A 27,025-nucleotide genomic window follows, 5' to 3' on the forward strand; every position below is an offset into this window, starting at 1 on the left:
TTCTGAAATATATACAGAATTAACTCAACTTTATAAGAATTCAAGCCATTCTCCAACTGATAAATCAAAGGATATGAACAGACAATTTTCAGATGTAGAAATTGAAATTCTTTGTAGTCATATGAAAAAGTGATCCAGATCATTATGGATCAGAGAAATGCAAATTAAGACAACTCTGAGATACCACTATACACCTCTCAGATTGGCTAAGATGACAGGAAAAGATAATGATGAATGTTGGAAGGGTGTGGGAAAACTGGGAGACTGATACATTGTTGGTGGGTCTATGAATGGATCTAATCATTCTGAAGAGCAATTTGGGAATATGCTCAAAAAGCTATCCAACTGTGCATACCCTTTGATCTAGCAGTGTTTCCATTGGGCTTATATCCCAAAGAGATCTTAAAGGAGAGAAAGGGACCCATCTGTGCAAAAAATATTTGTGGCAGCCCTTTTCATAGTGGCTAGAAACTGGAAATTGAATGGATGCTCATCAATTGGAGAATGGCTGAATAAATTGTGGTATATAAATATTATGGAATATTATTGTTCTATAAGAAACAACCAGCTGCATGATTCCAGAGAGGCTTGGAGAGACTTACATGAACTGATGCTAAGTGAAATAAGCAGAAGCAGGAGAAAGAGATGATTCAAACCAATTCCAATTGTTCAGTGACGAAGAGAGCCATTACACCCAGAGAGAGGACTGTGGGAACTGAGTGTGGACCATAACATAGCACTCTCACTTTTTCTGTTGTTGTTTACTTGAATTTTATTTTCTTTCTCAGGTTTTTTTTTTTTTTTTTTTTTGCTTCTTGATTTGATTTTTCTTGTGTAGCAAGATAACAGCATTAATATGTATACATATATTGGATTTAACTTATATTGTAACATATTTAACATGTATTGAACTACCTGCCATCCTGGGGAGGGGATGGGGGGAAGGAGGGGATAATTTGGAACAGAAGGCTTTGCAAGGATTGATGTTGAAAAATTACCCATGCATATGTTTATAAATAAAAAGCTTTAATAAAAAAAAGTAACAAAAGAATGAATATTACAGTGACTGACTGGACCTATTTTAATGAATTTTGATTAAGTTAACTTAAGTCTTGGGTAATCTATTCAAAGAATTTATCCCCAACCAAACCTGAGTAAGTTGGGTAGCAATACCCAGAATGAGGAAAATGATAGTCCCATTTTCTGTCAGCTCTGTCCTTGAGAGATTAGACAAAGAAGTAAAGAGAGAAATTCTGAGATCTCCCAATTTTAATAATTAATATTAATTAATAATTAATCTCATATTAAAATATGAGAGAAAATTAATCATTTTTTCTCAGTGTGAACATAAATAAGTTAGACAGTACTTGATCAGGAATTTACATTCTAAGGGAGGAAGAAAACACACAGTGGAAGGCACGATTAGAATGTAACATGCCAGTATTGAAACAGCCAGAAGTTGGCAAGCTGGTCCAGATTACAGGCAGGATAAGGAGGACAAGTTTTTTGATATGTAAACAAGCTTCCTTAGAGAATAATGAAAGACACAAAAACATTGTGGATCTAAAAGCAGCCACCAATTAAGAAAGTATTAAAGCTCAAATTTAGTATATATTCAATACCAACAATCAATCAAAATCCCTACATTCAATATTGGATAATGAAGCCTCCTATTAGAGCCCCATGTAGCCAAGGAAAGAGTCCATGTTCTGGGGGAGGGGGAAAAGTATGGTAATTTAATTCATTCCCCAGATAATAAAATAAATATTTAAAAGTTAGAGAGAATTTTAATAATAAAATGCAATAACAACAACAACAATATAGGGAGCAGAGAATTTATAAACAGGATTTTAATTCTTTGTGATAGCCAGTAAAGGGATGGTAATATATTCAGGAGAAGCATTTGATATGAAGAGGAAGACTTCTCAAAGGTGAAACATCTAACAATGTATTGTTTGATTTAACTTGACTTTTGAGACTTAAATCAATCATGAAACAAATCACAATGAATGTTTCAAGAGCATGACACTATGGGAATAACCTAGGATTTCAAGTCAGAAGACATCTGTTCATATCTTGAATATACCAATCACTAATCCAATGGCCTTACTCTCTATGATTTTGTGTCCTTCAGCAACTAGACCTGTACATGTCTGCATCAGGAGAAGCACAGTTTCCAGGATTAGAGAAATGCCTTGCCTAGTTCAAACAACATCTGGGATAACATATTTAATTCTGGGAGTTACATTTTATGAAGGGCATTGACAACAAAAGTGAAATACTTTGAGACCCTGCCATTTTAGTACTGTTTGAATTGGGGATATTCGTCTTGGAAAAGAGAAGAATTAAGAGTGCACATTTTAGAGTTAGGGTTTAGGGAGACTTAAGAGTGTTGCAATGTCTTTAAATATCTAAAGTTAATGGACTTTTCCCATTTGGTCTCAGGGGATAGAATCAACAACAGTGGTGGGAAATTGTAAAGAAGTATTCTTAGGCTTGAAGTAAGGACAAATTTTCTCAACAAGAGACAATTCCAAACAATAAATGTACTATCTAAATAGGTAGTGGATTTCACCTGTTCAGGAATTTAAGCAAAAACTAGATGGCCATTTGTTAAGTAGATTGATAAGGGTATAAATGAGTGCTAGATATTGTCAGGAATGTCTGGACAAAATATCACTTCTATGCCTGCTAAACTAAACAAGTTACTCAATGTATTTTCCTACAAAATGAGGATGACAATACTTGTAAAATCTAGCTCTTACGGTTGTTGTGATTCTCAAAAAGATACATTTGTTCAGTCATTTCAAGTTGTGTCCAAGTCTTTGTGACCCTATTTGTGCTTTTCTTGGAAAAGATACTGGAGTAGCTTGTGATTTCCTTCTTCAGCTCATTTTACAGATAAGGAAACCAAGGCAAATAGAGTAAAGTAACTTTCCTAAAGTCACACAAATAGTGTCTGAAGCTGATTTGAAGTATTTTTTCCTGACTTTAGGTCCAGCTCTCTTTGGACTGCAAAGAGTCTTGGACTCTCCAAAAGTCTCCAAAGTCTTGGAGTTTTAAGCAGAAGTGTTAAACACAAAGCCCACAATACTTCTAAGTGGGGCCCTAACCAGAATCACGTGTAATCAGGAAATATATAACAAAATAAATAAAACTACAATAAATCAATACATTTTAAAACTAAGTCAGCATGTGGCCTGCAGAAATCTTTATGTAAGGATTGCTGTTCTCCATTTCTATTTGAATTTGACAGTTCTGCTTTAAGTTATTTAAGATTAACAGATTTACTAGCTGTAGCAGATCTAAAACTGTATTATAAAGCAGTGGTCATCAAAACCATTTGGAATTGTCTAAGAAATACAATCGTTGATTAGGGGAATAACTTAGTCTCACAAGAAACAAGAGTCAATGACCACAGTAATTTAGTGCTTGGTAAATCCAAAGACTCCAGCTTCTGGGATAAAAATTCGCTATTTGACAAAAATTGCTGGAAAAATTAGAAAATAGTATGGCAGAATCTAGGCATTGATCAATATCTAATACCCTATACCAAGATAAGATCAAAATGGGTTCACGACTTAGACATAAAGGTGATAATATAAGTAAATTAGGAGAGCAAGAGATATTCTACCTCTCAGATGTGTGGAGAAGGAAGGAATTTATGTCCAAAGAAGAACTACAGAACATTATAAAATTCAAAATGGATAATTTTGATTTTATTAAATTAAAAAGTTTTTATACAAACAAAACTAATGCAGCCAAGATTAGAAGGGAAGCAGAAAACTGGGGGGTTTTATTTATTTATTTTTTTTACATTCAATGGGTTCTGATAAAGGCCTTATTTCTAAAATATATAGAAAAATTGATACAAATTTATAAGAATACAAGATATTCTCTAACTGATAAATGGTAAAAGAATATGAACAGACAATTTTCAGACAAAAGAATTAAAACTATTTCTAGATATATGAAAAAACATTTTAAATCACTACTGATTAGAGAAATGCAAATTAAGACAACTCTGAGATACCACCTCATACCTCTGAATTTGGCTAAAATGTAAAGAAAAGATAATGATATATGTTGAAGAGAATATGGGGAAAATGGGACACTAATACATTCTTGGTAGTGTTATGAACTGATTCAACCATTCTAGAAAGCAATTTGGAACTACACCCAAAGCGCTATCAAACTGTGATCCAGCAGTGTCTTTACTGGGTCTGTATCTCAAAGAGATCCCAAAAATGGGAAAATAATCTATGTGCACAAAAATGTAGCAGCCCTTTTTATAGTGGCAAGAAACTGGAAACTGATCGGATGGCCCATCATCTAGAGAATGGCTGAATGAGTTATGAATGTTATTGTTATGGAATATTATTGTGCTGTAAGAAATGATCAGCAAGATACTTTCAGAGAGAGCTAGAGAGACCATGAACTGATGCTGAGTGAAGGGAGTAGAACCAGGAGATCATTGTACACAGCAGCAAAGATTATGTGATGATCAATTCTGATGGACATTACTCTTTTCAACAACAAGGTGATTCAAGCCAGTTCTAATAGATTTGTGGTGGAGAGAGCCATCTGCATCCAGAAAGAGAACTGTAGGAACTGAATGTGGAACACAACATAGTATTTTTTGCTTCTTTGTTGCTGTTTGCTTTTTTTTCAATCATTGTCTCCCTATTCAATTTGATTTTTCTTGTGCAGTATGATAATTGTGGAAATATGTATAGAAGAACTGCTCATGTTTAACATATATTGGATTATTTGCCATCTAGGAGAAGGGGTGAGGGGAAGGGAGGGAGAAAAAAACAGAATCAGGATTTTGCTGAATGCTGAAAACTCTGTTTGCATATATTTTGAAAATATAAAAGCTATTATTATTATTAAATATTAACAGATTTAAATTTAATAAGTTAAAGTCGCACTAAGATTTTGGGGATAGCCTGTATTTATATATCTGTAAAGCACTTAGCAAAACTTAAAGTACTATATAAATAAATATTTTCATCATCATATCTAATATCTCATCTCTTCTAACTTTTTAGTCATGTTTAAAACAGGGATAATAAAGCCTTTTGCCTATTTCAAAGTTTCTCTGGGTTATAGAGAAACATTGATTGTGAGCACTTTATAAATTATGCATTTTGTATAAATTTCAACTGTCATTCTTTTTATTTAATATATCTTTTTCTTTGACCTTGTTATAAACATCCTTCTTGTTCTTTCCTGTTAATCAATTAACAAATATTTGTTAAGCATCTACTATATGCCAAATACAAAAGTAGGCAATGGAATAGAAAGTGGGGGGGGGAGGGGGAAGAAAGGGAGGAGACGGTTCCTACTCAAGGAACTCACAATCTTATCTGTATAATTCTTATCAGCAGATGTAATCCTAAAGTTGTTTTTAGTCTAGTAATATATTTGTTGTTAAATTCGGAATTTAGTTTGGTTTTCTGTCCTTTTTATAATTCCCTTTCTATTATTAGCTGTAAAAATTAAAAATATTTTTTGTTTCCTTCAGCTTGTAACTACAAAAAGATTTTTAAAGTTTTTTTTCCTTTAATTTTCTTTCCCATCCTCTTTTCACTTGAGTGCTGAAAAACAGGCTTAAAAAATGTATAAATGTCCTTCCCCATTCCTAAATTAAAACGACACAAAACTTGGCAAACTTGGAAGGTAAACTATATTACTATGATTTTTGCTCTAATGGCTTTGATAATTTAAATTATTTATTATTATTATTATCATATCCCATTAACTTTTCTTTTAAGAAACAGTAAAGTTTAATGGAAAGAACATTGCCATTTGTTAGCTGCTTGGTCTTAGACACTAAGCCTTTTTACATTACATGCCTCCTAGCCTGTTTTCCTGATCTGAAAAAGAGAGCAATAACACCCACTTCACAGGGTGGTTATGAGAATTAAATATTCATAGGAAAATCTTCTAAAACCTAAAGTAATAAAGGGAATGGAATTTTGACACTTGCACAAATTCAATTATAGCATTTCCACATTGAGACACTAAGGATCAGGTGGCATCTTTCCATGTGAAGGACACTGGTGAATTCCTTCCAGGAAAATCATTGTAAGAGATTAACATCACATAAGAGAAGTGGGTTGGAGAGATTTTATAATTATGTATGGATACACAGACATCATGTAAATGGTTCTGTTCAGCTAACCTATATTGTGAAACAGAGGCTCTTTGATTGACTTTGGAGGCATTCAAAAGAGCATCTCTGCTTTAATGACCACCCAAGTATCATAGCTGGCCCAGCACTGATGCCCCCAAAAGCAACAAGCAATCTTTGGCAATGATTACATTGTCCAGTGTCCAGATTACAGCTCAATGAAAGGATTCATCCAGCAACAAGCCTGCCCTTGGATATGAATATGGTCTGATCAATGTTGCATAGGAACAAAGCTAAATCCTTTTTTAATCATTTCCCCATCTCCAAGTGAAGTGATATAGGGAGGATTATGGCCTTGAGTCATTTAGGAAAATGTTTGGATGTTTGTTCTTTCTATATCTTTGAAGCAAATTTCTCCTTTTAAAATAGTTATGGAAGGATTCTGGGGGGAATAGGTCAGAAAATTCCAAGCTCTCTAGATTTTCCCCACAAGCAAAACAAAAATTGCTTCTCAGGGAAAACACAGACCAAAGAAAAAACATCAGTGTTAAGTAGCTAAATGGAAAGGGGATGTGAGCCTCAATAAAAATTATCTCCTAAAATGAAGAAACATAGACAGTGGGGCTTGAGCCAGTGATAGAGAAACACCCACCCCAAAACTAATCAGGGTACCAGGGGAACTGAAGGAAAGACATAACCCATATAGCTTTAACACAGTGAGCCCCAGAGCATACATATTGTATGAATGTAAGAGAGGAATTAATTTTATAAGCAAATGCAATATTCTAAGCTGAGACAATCCCTTCTTAGAGTTTGTAGCATGCACAAAAATTCTGTTATTGGTTTCAATCCATTAGCCAGGTGGTAAAGAGGAGTCTTCTTGATTGGCCATGGAAACAGTGCAGAAAAAGGTACTAATTCACAAAAAAGTAGTCTTGTTCTCTTTTCTAAACAACTGTGTTCAAGGGATGAGGCAAAAATTAAACCCTCAGTTGGGAGATTTTAATAGATTTTAGTCCTTCATCTCCTCATGAGAGCCACTGGTAATCAAAAAGCAATGTGTTAATGCTTTTATAAATGGATATCGTGGTGAATGTTGAACACTTGACTCTTCAGGGAGGAAAACTGTATCCATATCATGCTAAGTTTTATTTGTATTACATTTAACTTGATGAGATGAATACTATGTTGACTGTCAAATCTGAGCCCATTCTCTTCAAAGACTGACATGGTAAGGGGAATGAGTATAAATACTTTTGTTTTTTCTTATACCTTCACAGTAAATGAAAATGGGAAGGTAATCCCTGGCATTTAATAATAGCACATCAGAATTTTGTCTTAAGCCATTAGTTTAACCCAGAATATTGACGGAAGATGTAAGTGACTTTGTTCTGGAAAGTTGACTTAAGAACTTTCCTATATAAGCAAAATCTCTTCTTTATGTTTTTAAAAATTAATAAATGTGTATTGTGGATGGATTTGCAAATAAGTGCTTGTCCACTGAGAAGCCTATGTAGGACCAATGTTTTTAGAATTGTAAATCATTATGGAGGTTATCTAGCCTAATCCCTTCATTCTAAAAATAAAGAAACTGAACCCAGAGAAGTTAAATAATACAACTAATAAGCATTGAGCATAAAATTTCTAGTCAGAAAGATACGAGTTCAAATCTGTTCTCAGATACTTAATTTCTCCAATTGAAAAATGGTCAAAGGATATGAACAGACAATTCTCAGATGAAGAAATTGAAACTATTTCTAGTCATATGAAAAGATGCTCCAAGTCATTATTAATCAGAGAAATGCAAATTAAGACAACTCTAAGATACCACTACACACCTGTCAGATTGGCTAAGATGACAGGAAAAAATAATGATGATTGTTGGAGGGGATGTGGGAAAACTGGGACATTGATTCATTGTTGGTGGAGTTGTGAACGAATCCAACCATTTTGGAGAGTAGTTTGGAACTATGCTCAAAAAGTTATCAAACTGTGCATACCCTTTGATCCAGCAGTGTTACTACTGGGATTATATCCCAAAGAGATTATAAGGAAGGGAAAGGGACCTGTATGTGCACGAATGTTTGTGGCAGCCCTTTTTGTAGTGGCTAGAAACTGGAAACTGAATGGATGTCCATCAGTTGGAGAATGGCTGAATAAATTGTGGTATATGAAAATTATGGAATATTACTGTTCTATAAGAAATGACCAACAGAATGATTTCAGAAAGGCCTGGAGAGACTTACACGAACTGATGCTGAGTGAAATGAGAAGGACCAGGAGATCATTATATACTTCAACAACAATACTAGATGATGACCAGTTCTGATGGATCAGGCCATCCTCAGCAACAAGATCAACCAAATCATTTCTAATGGAGCAGTAATGAACTGAACTAGCTATACCCAGAAAAGGAACTCTGGGAGATGACTAAAACCATTACATTGAATTCCCAATCCCTATATTTATGCACACCTGCATTTTTGATTTCCTTCACAAGCTAATTGTACAATAATTCAGAGTCTGATTCTTTTTGTACAGCAAAATAATGTTTTGGTCATGTATACTTATTGTGTATCTAAGTTATATTTTAATATATTTAACATCTACTGGTAAAAAAAAAAATAATTTCTCCATTCATTGGTTTCTTCATTTATGAAATAGGCAAATAATAATAGAATCTTTCTTACTGGATTTTTTCCATGGTCAAATGACTTACCATATGTAATACCAATATATGTAATATGTAATACCATATGTAATAATATGTAATAATATTCATATGTAATACCAATTCTCAAAATAAAAGATATGTCATTTATATGCCAATAATATGACAACAGCATTGCTCACTCTATTTCACCTAAATCTGTTATTCTAAGGAAAAATCATTTTTACCACCCTTTATAAAAGATATCTTTGTACAACTCATAATTCCCATATTTAAAGCTTACACTCAAAAATTCATATGCTGATGCATTTTTAACCAGCTATTATTTATTTTCCATGTCCTCCTTTCTTGTCTTTCTCTCAGTAGGCCTGATGAAAACATCACCTAACCCCCCCAAGCCTTTCTGTTTCCTGCCCAAGAATGTATAATCCTTCCTAATGCTTTCTTGATTCTTTCTGACAGTATCATTTGTACTCACTTAAAGCACCAAAAGTATGTAGTATTCATTCAGTTCAACAAATTTTGGAAGCATTAAGTCCAAATACATGTCTAGGGAAGACAGAAGACCTCTATCTTTTCAACAATTGCTGACTTGATATCCTTTATCTAATTCTACTTGCTCCTTCTTTCTTTATTCTTTGCTGAATTATCTCTTATTTGATTAATTTATAAATTGAATTTAGACCATAATTCATTGGAGGACAAGGAGTTGATAATTAGCAGAGGTTCCTGGTCCCACTTCCTGAGCAAGAACCTCAGTTTAGCTCTAAGTATTCTAGAATTTTTCCACTTTTCTTTTTTCTATGTATCACATATTCTAACCATATTCTTTGGGTGTGGTATTTAATGAATACCTGAAGTAAAAAAAAACACCTCAGTTCATATGTGGCCTCTGATACTTACTAGCACTGTGATTTTGGATAAGTCATTTTACCTCTCTCTACTTTAGTTCCTGATCTCTAAAATGAGGATAATGATAGCACCTATCTCTTAGGATTATTGTAAGAAAAAATGGGATAAACTTAAAAGGTGTTTTGTAAAATATACATTGTTATATAAATGTTTGCTGTGATTTTAAGTTCACATACAATGCTATATTTTAAGGATCTTTGATGTTGTTGTGACACTGATGATCAGTCCCCTCAACCATTCTCCTGTGAGTTAATAGATGGTATTCTGGAGTTTCTAATACTCCAAATGTGATACCCAATCACTATTTTTGCATGATTCTTTCTTAATTTAACCAAGCTGATTCTCTGATGATATGATTAGAGTTTGACTTTTTTGATCAACATCTAAAGATTTTGTAGTACTTAAGTACCTCTTAACCATATGCCTTCTCATATATAGCCTCCAAGAAATCTGTAAAAACATTATATGATGTAACATCAGAAGAAAAGTTTAATGTTCATATTGTGCAAATTAATGAAAATAAATAAAATATGCTTTCTCTATACAATTAAAAATGGATTTCTATTTAGTAAATTTTGATTATAATGAGTGATATTGATAGCACTATGGTCCTACCTACTTTGTGAATCATCTATAGCTTGGGTTTTATTAAAATAGAGACTATCTATATCTATATCTATATATATAATTAAATAGATATAGATATATAGCTATAATATTCACTCCAATATATACATAGGTAAAAAGATACTATAGATCATCATTTTTTTTTCTCCTGAGGCTGGACTTAAATCACCTTCTTATTTCTTAACTTCCAATATAGAAAGCACAGTTTGTTTCCACATCACATAAGAAAACTTTAAATTGATTACAGAAAACCCATGTAGTATCTAGTCCCCAATGAAATTATAGTGGAAAAATGTCTTAAGTACACAAAAATTTCAGACCACTGAGGCAATAAAAACCACTGATTCTGAAGTTGTTTTGGAATTGAAAAAAAAAAGTGGATTTATTTCCCCTTAATCCATTCATGCAATAGATATTTATTAAACTTTGTGCAAGGCACCATGGGGTATACAAAGGTAAATAAAATACTGCCCTCAAGGAGCTTACAATCTTCCAGGAAAGATAAGACAAACATACAAACAACTATATCATCAGGCATATTATGATAAGCACCACAAGAAAGGTACAAACAGAAATGATAAATGAAATTTTCAGGAAGTAGAAAACCATATGTATTTGTGGAGATTTGGAAATTTTTCTGCAAAAGATAGTATTTGCTCTGGGTCTTGTAGAATGGATAGGATTATTTTAGGTGGAGACAGATGGGAGGTGAAAGGGTCTCCAGACAGAGAGGATGTTTTAAACAAAGCTGTGGGCATAACCAAAAAAAAAAAAAAAAAAAAAAAAAAAAAAAAAAAAAAAAAAAAAAAAAAAAAAAAAAAAAGAAAAAAAGAAAAAATGTGAGTGCAGAGAGGGAGAATTAAAGTACCAGATATTAGTCTAATTTGATTGGAATCTGAAATGATTATAAAGGTTATAAGACTGGAAAGATGAGCTGTGATCAGACTAAGTAGGGTCTTAAATACTTAGCTTGCTGCAATGAAAGGTAACAAGATGAGCATTTTTAAAATGAACCTAGCAGAAGTACATGGTGCCCTTACTCTCTCTCTTTCTTGTCTTCATTGCATATTGAAATGTTCATTGATAGTTATTAAGTTCATTATAAGAAAAAAATTAAAGAGAATGAATGAATTTAAACAATTTAAATTAAGCCAGTAGTTTGCAACTTGTGGGACATGGACCTGGGGGGAGGTAGAGTCATTATAAAGGGTACATGAATGTGTATCTCATGCAAATTCATAAATAAGTGTATAGTAATTTTGTAGCCTGAAAAATATTTCACACAGATAGATATTGCTATTTTAAAACTATGCAGATGCTCTTTGTGGTTGTTGTTGGGGTTGGGGGGAGAGAAGGAATATTTAATGCTTCAGTATAGGGAACTTCTGGTAAGGATATCTGATTTTCAATTTACAATCTTACACTGTAGTCTGAGGTGATGAGAGATTAAGAAATTTGCCTAAAACTATATATTAAGTATGTATTAGAGACAGGACTTAAAGCCAGAGCTTCCTATAAAGCAGACCAGCTCTCTAATATAATATGCTATACTTCCAATTGATGATTTGATTAATTCAATTACAAGTTTTACAATATTCACAGTGACTTCTTGTCATTATTTACTTGTTCAATCAATAATTTCTTTTAGAATGGCTGAATAAATTGTGGTATATGAATATTATGGAATATTACTGTTCTGTAAGAAATGACCAACAGGATGATTTCAGAAAGGCCTGGAAAGACTTACACGAACTGATGCTGAGTGAAATGAGCAGGACCAGGAGATCATTATATACTTCAACAACAATACTATATGATGACCAGTTCTGATGGACCAGGCCATCCTCAGCAACGAGATCAACCAAATCATTTCCAATGGAGCAGTAATGAACTGAACCAGCTATGCCCAGAAAAAGAACTCTGGGAGATGACTAAAAACCATTACATTGAATTCCCAATCCCTATATTTATGCACACCTGCATTTTTGATTTCCTTCACAAGCTAATTGTACAATATTTCAGAGTCTGATTCTTTTTGTACAGCAAAATAACGTTTTGGTCATGTATACTTATTGTGTATCTAATTTATATTTTAATATATTTAACATCTACTGGTCATCCTGCCATCTAGGGGAGGGGGTGGGGGGGTAAGAGGTGAAAAATTGGAACAAGAGGTTTGGCAATTGTTAGTGCTGTAGTTACCCATGCATATAACCTGTAAATAAAAGGCTATTAAATAAAAAAAATAGCTATCATAAATGTGAGGGTCCATGAAATCTTTTGATATTTAAAAAATTATTATTCTCAAAAAGGGAAATTTTGACTGAAGTTGGCAAGAGATGGATAATTTTGGAATAGAGGAATCACATGATAGAATTGTGATTCAAGAAGATTATTTTGACAGGACCATATGGAAGGGAAGAGCAAGGGCAGAGACTCAAAATGAGGATATTGTTGTAATAGTCTAGCTCTGATTTAATATGAATAATGGGTCTCACTTTTTTTGTATTTTAAATGGATGGAGAAACAGGGAGAGAGAACTTGGAACTGAAAATAAAAATGAAAAAAAAACAGTCTAGGTCTGAAGTAATGAAGTAACGTAGTGGCAATGGTAATGGGAAGGAGAAAACAGGCTTAAGAGGCACTAGGGAAATAGAATGGACAGTTTCAGTACTTATTTAGCTGAAACAAGAAAGTTGAATGGAAATGAAATATAGGAACTGACAGGATGTGACTATGATGAGTTTGGTTAGGGACTTACTGAATTTGAGATTTTGTCCAAAAGTCCAGATCTAAATAAAAGTCTTAGAAATGCTTTAAGTAGTAACTATTGATATAATTTTGAGAATTTTCTACATAGAAAGGACAGCTGAAGTGAAAGGATGACACAAATTCTCCATCTGTTAAATGAAGGGGTTTACTAAATAGCCTCTGAAGTTCCTTCTCTCTCAAGAATTGTGATATTAGAAAATATAAAGAGTGGAAAGGGGCAAGGACAGAAATTTGGAGGGTGCCTACATTGGACAGATAGTAATAGGAAGAAGATCCAGTGATTGAGAGGAAGAAGTCAGAGGCAGAGACAGACAGCAGGCATACAGACAGTCACACACACACACACAGAAAAAGACAGAGAGAGAGAGAGAAGACCTGGGAATTTCTTAAATCAAAGGAAAAACTTTGAAGAAATATGGAATTGGTCAACAAAACAATCTTGGAGAGAGAAATCAGAGAAAAAATATTCAAAATTAATTTGGCACGATGGAACTCTTTAGTGACCATTAAAAATATTAACAGGAAAAAAAACTCTTTTGTTTTTTCTTTAAAATTCTCTGCAGGCATTCCTATGCTCTGTTTTTTTCCACTGAATTTCTTAATAATACCTCCATGTATATTCTCCCCATTTACCATGCATAAGTGGTTGTCATTAGTTATAAAGGACAGAAATGTATGACTAGATCATTCATAAAGGAGAAAGTTCTCTAAGTGCACATACTACTGATGGTGAGTTAACAGGGTTATGTTCAATAGAATTGATAGCCTTCCTGAGAACCAAGATTAGGGAACTTAGGATAGACTAATACAGCTTTTCAAGGTGCTAAATTTACAACTAGAGTAGAGTTAAATCATGATCTACAGCTTTGAAAATTAGGTTGAATACTGGGAATATTCATGAAGCAAATGTCCTTATGCCAGTGATGCCTCTCCTTTTGCTCTTTTATTGAGCTCTCTTCTGCTTTGGCCCAAAGGGCTACTAGGTGAGGGGGGAAGTATTTGAGAGATGTGGTACCTCCTCCCCTCCATGCCCTGCCAAGAAAAAAAGCACTAGTTAGGATCAATACTAAGCAAATATGTTTATTTCCCCTTAAGGCAGGGAATACAGCCAATGAAGCAGAAAATTCCTGTAGCTATAATGAAAAGGATCCCCTCCCTTTCCCCCATGTTTCTCTTCGAATTATCAAGAACAATACTTTTCTGGTCTAAGCAATCCAGGCAATCATGTTAAAGGATTTCTGGGAGCTTAGTTACATCATATCAATCTTGCAACTTGGATAAATCACTTTTTTTTTGAACCTCAATTTTCTCCTATATGAAATGAGAGGTCTGAGCTAGGTTACTTCTATGGTAACTACTAAGTCAAACAAACTATGAATAAACACAAAAGAAGAGCTCTGGGTTTGATGTCAAAAGATCAGACCTAATTTTTTACTCTGATGCTAATTACCTGTGTTGTTATTGTTTTTACATGTCCAACTCTTTGTGACTCCATTTTGGGCTTTTTTTTTTTTTTCAAAGACACTGGAGCAGTTTGCTATTTCCTTGTTCAGCTTATTTTATAATGAGGAAACTGAGGCAAACAGGGGTAGTGGCTTGTCTAAGGTCACACAGCTAGTAAGTATCTGAGACTGTATTGAAATTATGGAGATGTTTTTCTGATTCTTAATCCAGGGGTCTATCCATTGTGCCACTTCTCTGTCCTATTTCATATTTAACTGTGAACAAATTACTTGACCTCATTTTCCACATAGGTAAAATAAGATCTTTGAATGAATTTATCAAACCCTTTGGGAAGAGAGAATTTAGCCCAATTTTTATTTCTATCAGATAATTCTTCTAGTTAAAGAAGGGTACCAAAGAGTCACATTACTAGTCCATGAGTCAAAGAAACTTGGGTTTACGTCCTAGATTTCCCTCTATGTCACAATGGGGAAGTTCTTTCAACTTTCCGGACTTTAGGGTCCTCATCTGTGAAGTAACCAGATACTTTCTAGGCTACCTATCCACTTTCACATTCCGATGGCTTAATTCCATTTATCTTTCCACTTGTCCTAGAAACCTGGACTTCTTTATGCAGTAATTCATATGTAATTTCAAATGCTAGCAACAGGAAGTTACAACTACATGGTACCATCCGTTTGTTATCTCTTAATAATTTGTACCCTATAAGTTATGGAAGGATAAGTACACTAATATATTGTGGGTAGAGCTGTGAAATGGTCCAAGCAATCTGGAAAACAATATGGAATTATCAAAATGTGACTAAAATTCACAGGTTTTGTACCTGAGATATTATTGCTTTTATACAGAACTGAAAAATTGTCAAAGATGAATAGGAAGGTGATAAAGCAAATACTAAGTAATGGAAACTAAGTGGGTGCCTATCAGATGAAGAATGGTTAAATAATCTGAGGTACATGAAAATAAAGGAAAGTATCTATGTTCTAAGATGAGAAGAATATAAGAAATGCAGAGAATTATGGGGAGACATGCACTAATACAGAGTAAAGTAAACTGAACCAGGAAAATAACATAAACATATGTAACTGTAACTCTCTCTCTGACTCTCTCTCCTTTTCTCCCTCTCTTTTCTTCTCTCCCCCCCCAATATAGATAAATAGATAGATGTAGATATAAATTCAATATGTAGTTAACTATATAAATGAGAACTTTTTAAAAAACCCACCTAAATATCATGCAATTATAATACCAAGGATTATTTCAAAGAGATTAGAAGATTCACCTTCCTTATTTCATTTAAGAGGTGAAAGATTAGGGTTATGGAATATTACATAAGCTGTTATAGATGGTTAATTGTTTTTCTTAATTTTTTGCTTTTTCCATAATACAGATGTTTGCTCACTATGTAAGAGAACTGGAGAAAGATATACTTGAAAATGCTGCATCACATATACTATTGAAGTATTTATTTTCATCCAGTTTCTTTTCCATTTAAATCCAATATTTGATGTGGTTGATTATCATTCAGTTGTTCTGACATGGCTGATACTTCGTGATCCCTTGGACCATAGCATATACTCCTCATGGAATTTAACTTGGCAAAGATACTGGAGTGGTTTGTCATTTCATTTTCCTTTGGATTAAGGCAAACCAAGGTTGAGTGACTTGTCCAGAGTTACATAGCTAGGAAGTGTCTGAATTCAGATCTTCTGGACCCCAGGTCCAGCACTCCTTCTACTAAACCACCCTAGCTATCCTAGATGATTTATTAGTTAAAAGGATAATTTAATGCCTATTATTTTTAGCATTATGGGGCTATCTCATAATGTAACAAGTAGATAGAGAGACTACCTTTAAACCAGGAAAATTTGGATTCAATTTTACCTCAAAATATTTATTGTGCATCCCTGGGCAAGTCCTTTAGGTATTTCTCTAAGATTTAAAGTTATAGAGAAGGTGCTGACTTGCATAAGTAGAAGGACCTTTTTTCTATTATAAATGCAAACTAATCTCCTTTACTTATAGTGCTTTCCCTTGGATATTACCTCCCATGTATTCTTTATGTATTTTTTACATGAAAAGTCATTTACATGTTATTATCCATAGTAGATAATGAGTTCTTTGAAGGCTAAAGACAGTGTTTTTGCATTTTGGGGATATGTGCCAGGCACATATCAAATCCTTAATAAATATTCCTTGACTTACTACCAATTTTTGCCACCATCCAATCTTTTGCTTATTAAATTAGATCTATAAAATGAAACATTTATGTCATTTGAATCATCAACATTGCTCTTACATTGCAGGATTCAAATGCAAGTTCATATTTCTGGGCAACTCAATTCTTTGTTTTTATTTGAGATAAGCAAAGAAGATCCAAAAATTTTCAAATGTTATCAGCCATAATGACTCAACCATCTCAGAAAACAACAACAACAACAACAACAACAACAAATGTTGAATATGAACATTATATTTTGGATTTTCTTGCCTTTGGTAACCAAGATTTGGAAGAATGACACTAAAGAAGATATTTCAAAAATGAAAGTCACTAAGAGCAATACGAATTTTATTGCATAAACTTCAGTTGTCAGTGATGTGATTTCCAAACTTATCAAAGGGAGTATAAAGAAAAAGGCAAATGAATCTGAAGGCAGAGCTTTTGGGTCCAAAATATGACTTTGAAACTTCAGTAGTTGTGTGATCTGGAACAAGTCATTTTATCTTACTTTTATCATCTAAAAATGTAAATCAAATGAAAATTTATGATCCTATAATGAGTGAGCAGTGCTACAAGGAATGAATGATGGCATGCAAATAAATTTGTGATAATCTTGTTTATGTAGATGTTTTTTTCCTAGCCAAGCAAATCTCCACCCCAACCACTTGATACATTCCTCGTTTTCTTCTGAAATCACAAATATACCAGAAGGTTCAAATAGTTTGTTTCTTAGTTATCCCTTAAGATTGCTCCATGACCACGTCCATTACTTTGCATGGCATATACTTTTGATGATATGTTTTTCTCTGATTTTTCTTTGTAGGTTCTAAACTTTTATGTTACAGCCTACTAAAATCTATCAGGTACCTTTCCATCATCCTTTAAGCAATATTAACTTTAAATTCTTCAGAGAATAATATTTCATAATTCACAACATTAGGGATTTGGGAGGGGGAAAATATAGGTATTAAGCAAATGGGCTCAAATTGTCCATGGGTTTTTGTAAGATATATGAAACAAATGGATGAACTCTATAGGTTGTTCTTTTAAAAGTATGTGATAATCTGGAAAATGGGAATTATTTCTTAATTTCTTTTTTTTCCCCTTCTCTGTGGATATTTTGACCAGACTCTTCTGAATTCTTACATATTTCTTTCAAGAATCACTAAAATATTCAGAGTTTTGATACAACCAACATATTACTATCCACAAGAAAGAAATCAGGAGGACCTTAGGGATTCCTTTCTTAACTTGCATTCTGTTCTGTATCTTCATTACCATATTGGTAAAATCTTGGTTAAACACACATCTTTCATAGTCTCTGCCTGCTATTAATGATCAGAGGCATACACATAGACATATATGCACTAGACAAATACACACATACAGCATATATTTGTAGTCCCACTGTGGAATATTGATTATGAAAGGCTTCCTGTTCCCCACTGATTATATCATCAAGGAAGTACTTGATATAGATGATAATATAGATAAATATATGATACATATATGTATATAATATATAAAGAGACAGAGATGAAATAGATAATCATGTAGATGATTCTCATGACAATTTTATATAAATAGAAAAGTAGATACAGAGATTAAGAGTTTGGGATGCTCTCTAATTATTGATGAATATTAAAATTTTTCCACACCTTTGACCTCTTCTTCTCCTTTAGACACCTCCAGTGTGAATTAATCCTTTAATAATTTATAAACAATGTGTCATCCCAAGTATAAATTTGCTACATATATTTGATCTAATCTATCTGTGGTTTTCCTTCTCCATTGGCATATTTAGTGCTTTGAATCTAAAGTCTGTGTGTTGTAGTTGTACTATCTTAAATGGTGAAAAAAAGAATAAAACCTTTGCAAATTTCTTCCATTTTTATTCTGTTTCTTGTTCCCTGACATCTTCATTCTTAGATGTCCTTTCAGTAACATTGCCTAGTTGAGTCACTCACTAAGCTTTTTTTTTTTTTTTTTAAGGATTATACCCTCTATTGTTTTTCTCTATTTTGTGAAGTAATACTTCTTCTTAAAATTTATCATTTTTATAAGTTTTTACAAATTAGTTAGTATTGCTTTGGGCCACCAGGAGTTTAAATCTTATTAATATAGACACAACTTCAAAAAATTCTATCCATATTATCCATAGTGCCTATTCAAAAGCACTTTCACAAACATTTGACTTCTTTGCCAAGTAAACTATGACTCAGTAACTTATTTATGACCTCAAAAAGTTTATTATACAGTTTGGTAATAGAAAAACAATTTATGTAGTAAGGAACAACTAAATATTAAACTGAAATATTAAATCAGAAAAGAAAACAAAAGCCATTATGTTTTCACTTATCTTGGCCCAGAACCTTCTAATAGATTTCACTCTTTGATAATCTCTCCCATTTTCCCTACCTTCATACTGAACATCTCTTACCCTTTTCTCTTAAGAAAGGACTATCACTACTATTTTTAAACTATCAAAACTATTTAAAATATTATGAATAAAAAAGAGGAGAAAAAGTTGACGTGGGCTTTGATAGGCGTTGGATAGAAGTCAGAGAGGAGAGAGAACATTCTAATCAAGAAAAAAAAAAAGAAAGAAATAATGAGTGATGACTGTGTGTGGAGAATTCTACACCACTTCTCAACACAGGTATAAAGGGACCAAACTGTATTTCTCTTGCTAAACATACTAGTGAAAGCAAACTCTGAAATTCAATCTTTTCATGGGCACAAGTACTCTTTCCATTAACCCACATCATAGGTCTACCACTTTATGGCAAATAGTCTTCCAAGAATTGCTGTTGCCAAAAAATATCTGTTGCAGAGTCTTCCTTACATAACAAATACACAATCCATCATCAAGCCTGTCTAATTGGGCAGGTCTTGGTAGAATTGTATCCTGTTGGTCCAATCTTGGAGAGCACAAGGCACCTCTAACCCTTAACAAAGCATAAAAGTAGAACTTATGAGGAAGGAAGTTTGCACTAGGCTATGAAAACATAGTTGATAAACTTAGTATAACTGTAAAAGTATCCAAGATGGAGATTGCAACAATAACTTCCCCAAAGTGATTATGAATCTTAGTTGCCAATTTAAAAATGTTTACTTTTAATGGATTTAATGTTATCTTTTCCATATTACAAAGATCTTACAGAAGTACACAAATAAGAGGCAGGTAAGCAACAAAGAGAAAGGTGTCAGAAGCAGGAAAACCCACTTGATTCCTTAAATTGGCAATAGCTTTTTAAAAACTATGTTCAATATAACACTAAGTGGTGTATTCTCCATACCACTATATTCATGTCAGATGGACCTGGCTTGAAGCTGATGTGTTCCTATTTATTTGATACCTAACACATGAATAGCAAGAAACAATAACAATCTCCTTGAAACAATAGTGCCTCAAAGTTTTCAAAGCTCTATACATACATAAGTTCATTTAAGCCTCCTGGGAATCCTTTAATATAAGTGCTACAAGTATTATCATCCCCTTTTAGAGATCAAGAAACTGAGGCTCAGAAAGGTTACAATTTGCTTATGGTTCCACATCTCCAAAGTGTCAGAGATGAAATTTAAACCCTGTTCTTTGTGATTTCAGTACTGGTACTCTATCCAGGAAGTATGCTACCCTTTTGTTTACTTTAGATATATTATACTTTTATTCCCTCCAGAATGCTCTCCCAGAATCCAGTTTGAGGTAGTTTTTCTCACTCTTCTGTTATTTTTCTCTATCCCCCCTCAAAGCTCAAACCATTGGTAGGTTCATGCTTAATGAGGAGGAGAGATTGGTGATCCGAGTTGTTAAACTGAACAAAGGTAAAGAAGGACATTTCAAGGGAGAACACTTTCTCCCTTACCTTGAATAAAGCTAATAATTTTAATATGCATTCTCACTTTGAAACTCACCTACAGAGTCTGGGACTGCTTCCTCAGGTGAATGAAGTAACTGTAAAACTTCTTCTGTCCCTTCTGCCAGATTGTCACCTTGCAACCTAAACAATGAAAAACCATTATGAAAACATGGCAAAAAAAAAAAAAAAGATAAAGATATAACTTTAAATACTTAGATGCTTCAAATTAGTCATCTTCATATCATCATTACTCATGCTCTAAAAGGACTTTTATATACATCTCATATGATTTTTGTATCAATTGTCTAACTTAGGTGGTCCTAGTATTATTCCCATTTGATAGGCAAGAAAACTAAGGTTCAAAAATGTTGATTGATTTTTCCATGTCACAGAGTTAGTAAGTGATGGAATTAAAAGGGGAACTCAGATCTGACTAAATCTTCTGCACTTTCAAGTATTCTCTATTTGTTAAAACATGTATGAATAAACTCTTTTCTATGGAAATAAATCCTATGAATGCACTTCTAACCATATAGAATTTGTTAAGACTTGGGCCTTTATACACTTTTTTTTTTTTACTCTAGATTTGACTTTGTGATTCCATGCAAAGATGTTGGATATTACCAATTAAGGGCAGAAGGAGAATCCTTCCAGCAAAACAAAATTAAGATATCATATCCAATTTTGAATAGAGCATTTCTCAATTGATGGGCCAATGTCTATCAATAGTAAGCAAGCAAGTAAGTGGATTTCTCCCACAATCTCCCTTTTAAACCGAGTTTGCTTTTGCTAACAGGCTCAATACACATCCAAAAGGTGTCCAAAAAAATCCTCAATAAACCACCAGGATGAAAAAGGATGAGGGTTAAAAAAAGACTGTTTATAATTCTTTTTTTTTTTTTTACTTTTGTTTTGACTTGCATTTAAGAGAGCAACAGCTTTCTGAAAATCAAAAACTAGATAAATCCAAGTTGTTCCCTAAAACATTCTTCAAGGATATGTACTCCTATAACAAGTGTACCTCAACTTGGTAATTCTTATTTTGAACAATGAATCAAACTTCAGCAGCAAACAAGATAATAATGAAAATATGCTTTACAATAATAACCCCACATTATGGTAATCATTCAAATGTATTGGAGTTTTCTACACATTAGTTTTTCAGGTTATAAACATTGTTCTTTCCCACTAAAATAGAGATTAATTCCTCACACATATTTATCACATACATTCACATGAGTGTTTAGCCAGTGATATGAAAGGAATTTAACAGAGTAATCAAAATTTTTAAGTATTCCTATCAAGGCTACCTTCAAAATTGACTTCCAAATGGAGATGTTACCCAAAATGAAAATTTATTACTTAGATGTGTCAACTTAATCTAAGTCTCAAATATTAGATCACAGAAAAATACTGACAAGTCAAAGGCCTTGTACAAATCAGACATTCATTTGCAGAGTACACTTATGCTGGTTTTTAATGGATGAGAATTGTAAGTTATTACAAGTGTTGGACAACATCCAAACATCAAGTTGCTTTCTTTTAAGTTTACCCAACCCCCCCCCCAAATCTTTTTCTAATGTCTCATCTTCTTCTTTAATTCATTTTCCTACCTCGCCAGATACAATGAGTTTTTGACTTCACATGTAGCGGGTACTTTTTTAGTTATGAAGTATATATATATATATATATATATATATATATATATATATCCAACAAATTCAATTATACATATGTATATGTAATTTAATTAGATTTTATAAGCATTTTTAAGTATAATTTTGTTGATGCAGAGGTTTTGCGAATAATTCTAAGACAGATGGGCAGCTAAGTGAAAGCACAGTGAATAAAGCACTGAACTTAGAGTCAGAAAGAACTACGTTCAAATCTGATCTTAGACATTTACTAGCTGTGTGACTCTAGGCAAGTCACTTTATCTCTAGAATGATGTTTTTATACTATAAATATTTTATTTCTAACTTTAAAATTCTTCAAATTACTAATAATCTTCATTAGAAGACCATTGTCTCCCAGCTGGAATTTAAAGCTCTTTTTGTTGACATTCAAAGTTCTCCATAATCTGGACATGGTTTTTTTCCCAGCCTTAACTTCTATCATTCTTTTCCATACAATCTCTCTCAACTACAACATCAGGGAAAATCCCCTGCTTTGGACATTAGAAAGCCTTGGTTCAAGCCTGGAACCAGATAATGAGTAGCAGTGTGACTTTAGCTAAGTTTCTCCACCTCACTAAAATTCCTTCATGTTTAAAATGGGAATAACATTTATACTACTTAGTCTATGTATCAAGGTTGATGTGAAAAACAAATGAGAAATTTTAAATTGAGCACTGTGAAACTTTAAAAAGCTCTATAGAAATACCATTTATTGTTCTTTTGCTACAGGAATCCTCTAATAGTACCAACAAAGACATCTGCCAAGGTTGCTTTGTGCTTTCCTGCCCACATAGGAAATTTCTCTTACTTGAATTCCCTCCTTGCTTCTTTCAGCCTATTTAAAACTTTAAAAGTCCTGATGAAATCCCCCTTTCTGTTAAATGTTATCTGACTATACCAAATGGAAATAATTTATCCTTTCTCTGAACTCCTTATCATTTTGGTTCATATTTCCTATCTAGAAAGAATCTTTTACTGTCTGGAATTGTTAGACTAGAGATCTCAACGAGTGATCAGAGCTACTTGAAATTGGGGATGACTCACAATAATATTAAAAATAATAACACTAACTGAAATATTTTTAAGATTGCAAAATCCTTTGTCTATTTAACACAAATAATTATATTTAGTACTATTATATTATAATTATATTTATATTATAAATATATTATATTTTATGTTATAATTAAATTTAGTATTATAATTATATTTAGTTCTGTATTTAATACTCCATGCTATTTTCCTTTTCAAAAGATTTAATTAGCTGCCTATTGTCATGACAATTAACTTTATTTTAGCCAATGTAATAGTTTCTTTTTATCCAGTCAGTTTTCAGTTATGTCTGACTCTTTGTAACTCTATCTGAAGTTTTCTTGGCAAGGTTACTGGAGGAGTTTGCCATTTCCTTTCCCAACTTATTTTACAGATAATTTTAAGCTCATTTTACACTAGTAAGTTTCTGAAGTCAGATTCGAACTCAGAAAGCTGATGTTTTCTTACTCTAATGCCCTGAATTCTATGTACTGTATCATCAAGCTACCCTAATGATTTCCTCATTATGCATTATTCTTTCATTTGAGCTTTGTGGAATTTAGATCAAATGAAAAATGAATAACAAGTCAGCATAGCTCAAAGGTCCCAAGTAAGAAAATATCAAACTCTTAGGCCTATGAAAGGAATGTTTGTCCCTCTGATGTATAAAGTGCACTTATTTCTCACATTCCTTTCACACTTATAATATGATAATTGAGCCCAGCAACAACTGTATGAATTGTTGCTATTAAAAATTAAAAATTGATGATTAATCAATTAAATTACTAAAAATTACCTTACTGAGTTAGAAAAAATAGTAGCAAAGTTTATTGGGAAGAACAAAATGTCAGGAACTTCAAAGAAACTGGGGAGGGGGGGATGTAAAGGGAGTAAATTCAGCAGTATTAGGCCTAAAATAAGGTAAGAGCATTGTTGAATTGTAAAATGGATAATTTTCAATTATTTTAAATTAGAATTTCTTGAATAAATAAAACCCATATAAGTCAAGAATATAAGGAATGCAGAAAATTGGGGAAAAACATTTATTGACAACCTCTCAGATAGAGTGTGATTGAGTTGAAATAGTACAGGAATAGGAAATGATGAGATGTTTGATTTAGAAAAACATGGAAAGACTTGGACTTATGAAGGTAGATACTATCTATCTTCAGGGAAATAGATGACAAAGAATAATATGGTCTTACATATATGTGTATGTGTGCCTGTTTATATGTGTATGCTTATCCATATTTATATGTGTGCATATGTATATTTATATGCAGATATAGTGAATATATGTGTAATTTTGTATTTAAGTTTAATTTTTTTTGAAAATTTATCAATAAATAAAATATATATTTTTTAAAAGAAAGGGTCCCAGGATCATCCAGTCAGTATATGCCAGATCTTGTACTTGAAACTAGTGTTTTTTTACTCCAAGGTTTTCTACTACAGGCCTTTCTACTAGTCAAACCCCTTTTCACTTTATCATATATTTCTGTGACAAGTGTAAAGTTTTACAAATGTGTAGTCTGAAAAACATACTTGACTTAATTGACCAAACATATACTTGACCTAAATTCAATATATTCATTTAAAGTTTTGTTTGTTTTTGGCGGACATTTCTATAAACTGGGTGCCTGATTGTATGTCAAACAGGGATTAAAAAAACCCCCATCAAAGTATAAGTTACAATTATTTTCCCTGAAACTTAGAGTATGTGGAGTAACATCCTCCATCACACAGAAGAACATTCTTATCTACAACTTGGAAATCTCTCATACTCTCAAAAAAAAAAAAACTTCTTAACATTAACTTCTAAAATATAATGATTAATTCTAGGGGAGAAATATAAAAACAAGTTCTTTCCTGTTAAAATTTTTCTTAACTTCCTATCTCCTGAAAGAGAGCTTTGGTCTCCCAAAGTATTAGAGACACATCAAATTCATAGCTGACTTGTGTATACATGATTGCAGAAATGTAGCTGCTTGTAGGTGGTCTCTTATCAACGGTTAATTACCTTTCTGGCAAGGGCTTGAAATTTTTCACAAATGTAATCTCAGTAAAACACATATGGAAAACCTATTGGCTTTGTTTAAGTCTCTTCTGTTTTCCCTCGATCATAACAAAAATTTCATCACAAAATAAGATAGAGGAGGTGGTATTAGCTGTCAATAGGGAATTACCATTACCACACTTTGAGGTCTCTAAATACAGGTAGATGTAGCCATTCATTCAAACAGCTTGAGCAGATTATGAAGTTAATAAACAGTCACCCTGAGAATAGTCCAATCTCTCTGCAATCTGTTGCAGCCATGAGAGAAAGAGAAAATGCAAAGTGCTTGCATATTATGGCTCTTAAGAAAAATGTAGGAAAATCTGCTAAACCAAAAAGATTTCTGTCAGAATCATCCCTCAGGACAGTAAATGTCTAAGTAAAAGTCTTTGACTAAGCAAGGACAATATCTGTAAAGGACATGTAGCTCATAGTTCTGAACTTGGCCAATACCTACTACTTCTTCCCCAGCCTCAAGAAAAAAAGGAAAAAAAAAAAACTGAACAACTCTCAACTCTTTATGACATCAATTTTACAGATTTTTGGGATGTCCCTTCTAAGTTATCAACTCCATCTTCCAAGACTTGCCTAAATATTCACTTTATGTCAGAGTCACCTGGATACATGCATTGAGCAACTATTGCTATGGTACTAGACTCAAAGTCAAAAATCTTGGCTGCATTGGTTTTGTTTGGGCAAAACCTTTTAAATTTAATGTAATCAAAATTATCCATTTTGCATTTCATAATATTCTCTAGTTCTTCTTTGACCATAAATTCCTCCCTTATCCACAGATCTGAGAGGCAGACTATCCCTTGCTCTACTAATTTGCTAAGGGTGATGTATTGTAGAAAGGGAGCACATTGAGTCAGGGAGACCAAGACTATTGCACTAGTTCTGGCATATAAAGTTCATGGTCTGAAAAATTCTGATAATTACATGATTAAAGAAAAGGGAGAAAGTGAGAAAAATGTTATAGAGGAAAGAATAAGAATTAGCAATTAATTAGATTTTTTTCCCCCTGAGAGGTAAGGGATCATTCAGCTCTAGCACACTCCTCCTTCCAGCTCTGTACTTATTATCTTTAAGAACTATGGCTTGGGGCCTGGAGGACCTATGTTGGATCCTGATTCTGATTTATACCATGTAGACAGAAGTCAGAAACCTTCTTATTAACACTTTAGGCAGAATTAGTCATTTGACACCAAATCCATGCAATGACTGAGCTATTACCCCGCCAAAGTTTTCTTTTAAACATTGCTACTTTTATTGTGGTAATTAAGAGTCCTTTCAGTGCCAATCTGACTATAAGTCTCTTGGGGGGTCCTGAAGGATTGTTTCTTTAATGTAGTGTTTTATTTGACAATAAAAACAAAGACAGTTCTCAATTAGGCACACATGTTATATGCCAGCTCGCTAAAGTTAGTAGTCTCAGAGCCATACCTCTAGCTTTAAGCCTGAAAAGGTTTAAAAATTTATAAGTGTGGCCATCACATTCCTTAATTGGAAAGAATAACTAAGGTAAAAAAAAAAAAAAAAGGGGTGGGGAGAGAAAAGAGGGAGTGAAAGGGCAAGTGACTTTATGAGCCAGTTTTTAA

General features: G+C 33.1%; 1 protein-coding gene across 4 annotated transcripts in view; it reads right to left on the reverse strand.

Annotated features, from left to right (window-relative positions):
* The window catches only part of C1H8orf34 (chromosome 1 C8orf34 homolog), a 394,007-nt gene that overhangs the window by 100,305 nt on the left and 266,677 nt on the right, over positions 1-27,025 (reverse strand). For all 4 annotated transcript variants that reach the window (XM_031946288.1, XM_031946289.1, XM_031946286.1 and 1 more), the window contains one exon: positions 20,719-20,804. In XM_031946288.1, the coding sequence (XP_031802148.1) occupies positions 20,719-20,804 (86 nt within the window). The remainder of the gene's footprint in view (positions 1-20,718; positions 20,805-27,025) is intronic.

The sequence above is a fragment of the Sarcophilus harrisii genome, chromosome 1 (assembly GCF_902635505.1).
Source record: "Sarcophilus harrisii chromosome 1, mSarHar1.11, whole genome shotgun sequence".
Classification (NCBI taxonomy): Eukaryota; Metazoa; Chordata; class Mammalia; order Dasyuromorphia; family Dasyuridae; genus Sarcophilus; species Sarcophilus harrisii.